Genomic DNA, 7,747 nt, shown 5'->3' on the forward strand with positions numbered 1-7,747 from the left:
ACATGATTGTGAGTAATGCAAGTGATACACTATAATAATATGAGCATAGGTGAGTATGCCACAATGACACTGTAATAATATAGACCATGATAGTAAGTATGCCAATGATACCTATAATAATATAGACATGATAGTGAGTATGTCACAGTGATACATTTAATAATATAGACCATGATAGTGAGTATGCCACAGTGATACACTGATTAATATAGACATGATGGTGAGTATGCCACAGTGGTACACTATAATAATATAGACCATGATTGTGAGTATGTCACAGTGATACACTGTAATAATATGACCAGATGGTGAGTATGTCACAGTGATACACTGTAATAATATAGACCATGCTGGTGAGTATGCACAATGATACACTATAATAATATAGACCATGCTGGTGAGTATGCCATAGTGATAACTGTAATAATATAGACCAAGGTGGTGAGTATATCACAGTGGTACACTATAATAATATAGACCATGATGGTGAGTATGTCACAGTGATACACTGTAATAATATAGACTGCTGCTGAGTATGCCACAGTGATACACTGTAATAATATAGACCATGATGGTGAGTATGCCACAGTGGTACACTGTAATATAAAGTCATGATGGTGAGTTTTTCACAGTGGTACACTGTAATAATATAGACCATGCTGGTGAATATGTCACAGCATACACTGTAATAAATAGACATGATGGTGAGTATGCCACAGTTTACACTGTAATAATATAGACATGATGGTGAGTATGCACAATGATACACTATAATAATATAGACCATGATGGTATGCCACAGTTTCACACTGTAATAATATAGACCATGCGGATGAGTATGTCACAGTGATACACTGTAATAATTAGACCATGATGTGAGTATGCACAGTGGTACATGGAAATATAGACCATGATGGTAAGTATGCCACGTGTCACGCTCGTTTTAATAGTGAGACCAAGGCGCAGCGTGGTATGCGTACATTCCTTTAACCTCATGACGCTAGGGGTCATATTTCTTAAAAAAAAAAAAAAAATAACGTTCCAAGGTAAACGGACTATTTCTCAGGTCCAGATCGTGAGAATATGCATATAATTTTACAGATTATGATAGAAAACACTCCAAGTTTCCAAAACTGTCAAAATATTGTCTGTGAGTATAACAAAACTAATTCTGCAGGCGAAAACCTGAGAAAATCTACCCGGAAGTGATTTCTTTTTTTTTATCTGTGTTTCCTGGCGTCTTTCTTCCATTTAAAGGGGTATCAACAAATTCCTTTTCCAATGGCTTCCTCAGGCTGTGACCAGGCTTTAGACATAGTTTCAGCTTTTTTTTTGAAAAATTAGTGAGATTTTTCAAAACTAGTCAGTGTCTTCTGATTAGTTCTGCGCGCGAGAGGGTAGCTCTCCATTTTCTTTTTCTCTCGAATTGAATAGGTTACGGTCCGGTTTGAAATATTACGATTATGTTTGTTAAAAACAACTTGAGGATTGATTATAAAAACATTTGATATGTTTCTACGACCATTACGGATACTTTTTGGAATTTTCGTCGAACGGAACGAGGCTGTAGTTTTCTGAACATAACGCGCAACCCAAAATGGGTTTTTTGTTATAAAAGTAATATTATCGAACAAAAATAACATTTATTGTGTAACTGGAGTCTCGTGAGTGCAAACATCCGAAGATTAATCAAAAGGTAGCGATTAATTTTATTGCTTTTCTGACTTTCGTGACCATGCTAATTTGGGGCTAGCTGTTTAGCATTGATTGATACACTCACAAAAGCTTGGATTTCTTTCTCTGTAAAGCATATTTCAAAATCTGACACGATAGGTGGATTAACAACAGCTAAGCTGTGTTTTGGTATATTTCACTTGTGATTGCATGGTATAAATATTTTTAGTAATATTTTGCGCCCTGCAATTCAGCGGTTGTTTAGGAAAATGATCCGTAAAAGGGATCCGTAGCGCAGAGAAGTTAATGAATGAAACAATTAACAAAAACAACAAAATCAACGAACAACACGTGAAGCTATACAAATAGTGCAGACAGCCAACTAAACATAGTCAAGATCCCACAACACAAAAGGGAAATGGCTGCCTAAATATGATCCCCAATCAGAAACAACGATAAACAGCTGCCTCTGATTGGAACATATCAGGCCCATAGAATACAAATACACTAATAACCACCCAAGTCACCATCACGCCCAACCACACAGAGAAAAAACAGCTTACCAGGCTGATGACAACACCTCAGGGCTAGTGCGGAGAGGAGGCACAGGACGTACTGGACTGTGGAGGCGCACTGGAGACCTGATGCGTGGGACCGGTACAGGTGCCCCGGGCTGATGACACGCACCTCAGGGCGAGTGCGGAGAGGAGACACAGGACGTACCGGAAACTCCGGACCATGGGTCGTCGCTGGAGCACCGGACCGTGGATCGTCGCGGAGGCTCCGGACCATGGATCGTCGCCGGAGAACCGGACCGTAGATCGTCGTTGGAGGCTCTGGACTGAGACCCCTGCTGAAGGCTCCGGACCGCCGACGTCGCTGGAGGCTCCGGACGCCGACCGTAGCTGGAGGAAACCGAACCGCCGACCGTCGCTGGGACCGTCTCAGAAGGTTCCGGACTGTTAGCCGTCTCAGGAGGTTCCGGACTGTAGAGTCAATAAAATGCATATTAATTACTTAAAAATCATACAAGTGTGATTTTCTGGATTTTTGTTTTTAGATTCCGTCTCTCACAGTTGAAGTGTACCTATGATAAAAATTACAGACCTCTACATGCTTTGTAAGTAAGGAAACCTGCAAAATCGGGCAGTGCATCAAATACTTGTTTCTCCACTGTATGTGATTATGGCTATAAGCTGGAAAGCTGGCTTACTCTAGTTATGACTCAGTCACACCATTTCCTGATGTCCTAAAGAAGTGTGTTCTACATAGTTTTGCTATCTTGCTCTTGCCAATTATGGTATTTGCCCACATCGTCTTCCTGAGTAGATACTTGGCAGCAAGTGAGGACTGAGAGGCTGAGCAGTAACAGTGCTTAAAACCTCAAAGTCAGTTTTGTCTTCTCTGTTTCTATAAACAACGCTAGTGAAAGTTACACAAACCAAACATGGAGCTTTTTTTCTGGAGATGAAAAGCTATTGACGCACATTTTTATTTTATTGCTGTTTTAATCTATATTTTTGAACTACTGCATATAAGTCAAACAGTTAGTGGAAGATTAAGAAAGCATTTACAGTGTCTGAACTCTATTTCTCATGAAATAAATGTCCTTGTCTGAAGAAGACAGTGGCCAAGAGTCTAATAGATATTCAGAATGTGATGTGAAGCCTTTGAACCCTTGGTTATGCTCAGATGGTAAAGGTTTATCACTAGTCTGACTTTGAGGGACTACAGGTTCAATGAAGGCTTCATAAACTTCATAGGGCCTATATAGATGCTTCAGAAATCACTCTGTGTGCCAGTTCCGACAATTGTGTTGCAATGATTTGGAGTGAAATGTTTGATTTAAAGTTTTTCTCTTTGTTTTTGACCAACGTGTTTTTTATTGTTTCAGTTAGGGCACTAAAGGCTTTTTTTGGTGGTTTTCTTATAAACATTTATGTGTTGCAATTTATTGGGAGTGAAATGTTTGGCTTGAGGTTGTATACACAGTATTTTTAAACATACATATGGCCCAACAGACATGCCATTTCTGGAATTCTCCTCGTGTTTTCTTTTCCATTGAGAGAAAGAACAATTTCTTCATCAACAGTCCTAAGCATACTAATAATGGAACTCTTTAGATTGTGCTTTTAACAAAAGGCTAATTTGTTGTTCGTGTTTTCCACAGTCATTTAACGCCTATTATGTGTGCGGTCGCATTTTGTGTTGAGTGTTGCCCTGACTGCATTCTTCACATGCAGTTAGCTCTGTGGAACTGTTGTGGTCACCTCTGAAGTCACATTGAAGATGATATTTTTCTTGTTTGGTTATTCGAAAGGGCCCTTCTGCTCTTGAAATGCGAAACTTGAAGCAAAGACAAATGTTACAATTAAAACGACTGAAAGCGGTTTGTTTCCAATCACACAAACAAATGAGGAGATTTGCTGAGGGGGCTCTGCTACATTCTCTGAGCTGCATTTTACAATGTGTGAGCTGTTTATTTTGATGTGAGGTCTTAGAAATGTGGAAGTGGAACAACATACCCAAACCATTAGAAGTAAATGTATATTAAACTCCAACTGATAGCGAGCATAACAAACGAGCTAAAGGGATAAGAGAAGAAGAACAACAGCAGCCAGTGTACATTGTTTGAAGAGTGCAGACTAAGTGAGGAAGATCATTTTCCATTCGAGATCTCTCATATGGTCTGTCAGTTGTTGATGTTGTTAATCATCCTTCTCCCTCCATCCCCCTCTGCCGATTGGGGTTGATAGGAAATGAAGCAACCCACACGCGCCCATTGCTCAGCTGATAACTGGCCTCATCACACACCCACAACACGCATGCCACAGCTGATAGGTGACCTCATTCAACGGGGTCTCTACTCAACATGTTCTGCGAATAACAGACCTTCACTCATGAGACACCAACCAGCACCAGACTACGAGAGGAATGTCAGTGTGCGTCATCGCAACACATAAACACACCACGAGCATACACACACACACCACCTTTATACCTCTTTCCATCTCCTACAGAACCTTCCTGTTTTAACTAGAGTATTTGTTACCCATTAATGTTTTATGTGAAAGGTCTGGAATAAATGCTGGGCTTGCGTGAGAAGAAAGGTCAAGTATCAAGACTTATGTAAAGGAGAGTTAACATCAATAGGCTGCCATGTCAATCTCTCTGGCTCAAAGATTGACTGCACCACTACTTGTCTTTGTGAGAGTATTGACATGTTGAAAGCACTGAACTGTCTGTTAAAACATAGCACACAGCTCGAACACCCATGCATACCCACAAGTCATGATAGAGAGAATAAAGTAGACGGACACGTCAAACGTTTGATTTATGACTATGTCCGGATGACGTGTGATGCCATATTTGAGCATCCGGTCAGCCTCTGGTGGGAAGTGATCACGTGCTTATGCCATATATGGGCATCTGTTCCTGTTCTCACGCCTTAGAGTGAGTGCGAAAATATGTATATAAGGCTTTGAAGTTGTCATGATAATTGATGTCTAGGGACCTCTTTGAACTGGGGGGGGTGAACATTTCAAAGAGTATGGCCCCCACCCTGTTTTATGACCTTGGGCTGTTGTCTATGAAACACGAATGTCCTGGGGTATTGGGGTTGGCAGACGCATTATAAATAAAGCCCAGAACAAGACATGCGGCCCAGACACTAAAAAGATTTTTTTAAATAAACCCTGAACATTAAACAGAAAATTATGTCTCCTCGGCAATTCTCAGGGTGCTATGCGTCTCTTGTCATGAACCAACGAAAAAGCTTGAGGAAGTTTCTGTGTGAAGCCCGAATGTTTTAAAGAAGTTTTTGGGGTACGAGTGAGGGACATATGTCTTACATATTCAACCGAAGGATTCTACGGTTAAGATATTCCAGACAGTGGCCCAAACCCCTTTATCAGGCAAACACTGTGTAAACAAACCCAAACCCCGTTACAAACACTGGACAGCGAAAACCCAAAACAAGACACGATACATCACCAAACGTAACAACAATAAGCCCGCACAAACACTAGCAGGCAAAAACGACCTCATCATGGTCTATATTATTATAGTTTACCACTGTGGCATACTCACTATCATGGTCTATATTATTATAGTGTACCACTGTGGCATACTCATCTGCATGGTCTATATTATTACAGTGTATCACTGGGGGCATGGGTTAAAAGCTGGAATGCACACTATTTCCCCTTCAGGAAGTGAAGCACAGAACGGAACTCTATCATAGACTGGAACCTACGCCCAGAACTCACCCTCGCGCACAGTTGGAGAGAGCTGCTCCGCTTCACTATCAACTCCTGTAAGTTTTTTATGCCTTTGTCAAAGTGAAGAAAGACATGAAAAAATAGCACAAAAACTCTTAACATAATGTTTTTTTTTATTACACTGCACATATTTGATACACACATTTGGCTTGTATTTTTATTGAAGAAAATACAAAAAGGACAATACAAAAATATTAAAAGGTTATTTTAATATACATGTATTGAAGCTTTCTTTAAAAAAAGCTATTTTACAAAGTTTGAATACATTTACATTTACATTTAAGTCATTTAGCTGACGCTCTTATCCAGAGCGACTTACAAATTGGAAAGTTCATACATATTCACAAAAGTTGTAATTTCACTAAATTACTTCTGGCAATCATTGCTTGTTAATACAGCACAATTACACAGGCATCGACACGTCAAAATTCATAGTGGATATTTCATGAAAAGGTAGATAAATGATATTGTACATAATTCTCTGATACATAAATTATCTAAAAAAATAAAACAGATATTGCTGTGTGGTTTAAATGACATGAAAGGACAGGATATACTACGTTGTCACAGAGATGGGCTTCTTTTTGTTGTTGGTGCAGTTGGCCCAGTATATGTCATTACAAAATGTATCACAAAGCTATAAGAAAGTATAATTCCACAGTTTTCCTGTTTTTAATATAAACGTCTGTTGAAGCAGCCTCATGCTCCCGATCTTCAACCTGAAGCATGTATGACAAGACACACCAACTCACTCAAATATAGACATGACATTCAGATACTGGCACATGACAGACACGCACATACACACACACTCATGGCAGTGCACACGCACACACACTCACACACTCACACACTCACAGTCACTCTGTCCTAACACTTGTGAGTAGCCATCTGGCACACACACAGTTATTTCATTACAGGGCTCAGTGGAGGCTCGTCCCAACCAGCAGAAAGAAACCCACCTGTCTATCTACTGTATACACCACTACACCTCCATCACCTATAACTACACTTCTATACAAACTACATTTCAGGAGACCTAAAAGCTGATTTTAATACAAAGCTTTACAAAAAAAGCTTCACTTCAGTTCATTCAAGTGGTGACAATCAAATCAAATATCGAGTTTGGATATAGTGCTATAGCTCGACTATATAACAAAGATTATTCATAAAATAAACATCCTTCCTGTAATCAAGGAATTTGTTTCTGTTCATGTGTTTCTGTCATTGGCAGAATTATGAGCCTGAATCCATGTTGCCTGAAGTTACCAGACCAAGTCAATCTGTAGAGCAGCAGGTTCCATGGAGACCTTCACTAATGAAAGCACGAATGAGAAACAGAGTTCTCCGGATAAGAATTGAGAGCCGTGCTCCCCACGTTCTTCCACATTCACATGTCAGATGAGATGGTGAGCAACATGGGCGTTGCTGGCTGTTCAGAAGGCACAACGTGTGTGTGTGTGTGTATCTGATGGGGTGATGGGGGGGGGGGTTTTAGTGGGGGGGGGGGCCCGCAAGGGAGGGCGGGCCCCCCTCAGCAGGTGAACCTGGATGCAGGTAGAACTGGGAGGACCGGAAGAGGGAGAAATTAATTAATCAACACAGGGTGACAGTAGAGGTGTGTGTGTGTGTGTGTGGTGTGTGTGTGTGTGTGGTGTGTGGGTGTGTGGTGTGTGTGTGTGTGTGTGTGTGTGTGTGTGTGTGTGTGTGTGTGTGTGTGTGTGTGTGTGTGTGTGGTGTGTGGTGTGTGTGTGTGTGGTGTGTTGTGTGTGTGTGTGGTGTGTGTGGTGCGT

The 7,747-nt window shown here is 40.6% G+C and overlaps 1 protein-coding gene across 1 annotated transcript in view; it reads right to left on the minus strand.

The window, feature by feature from the left end:
- Window positions 1-7,448: 7,448 nt before the first annotated feature.
- The window catches only part of LOC111957262 (phospholipid phosphatase 3), a 13,067-nt gene continuing 12,768 nt past the window's right edge, over window positions 7,449-7,747 (minus strand). The window contains exon 5 of the mRNA XM_023978044.2: window positions 7,449-7,517. Within this exon, the coding sequence (XP_023833812.2) occupies window positions 7,449-7,517 (69 nt within the window). The remainder of the gene's footprint in view (window positions 7,518-7,747) is intronic.

Source organism: Salvelinus sp. IW2-2015, linkage group LG32 (genome assembly GCF_002910315.2).
Source record: "Salvelinus sp. IW2-2015 linkage group LG32, ASM291031v2, whole genome shotgun sequence".
Classification (NCBI taxonomy): domain Eukaryota; kingdom Metazoa; phylum Chordata; class Actinopteri; order Salmoniformes; family Salmonidae; genus Salvelinus; species Salvelinus sp. IW2-2015.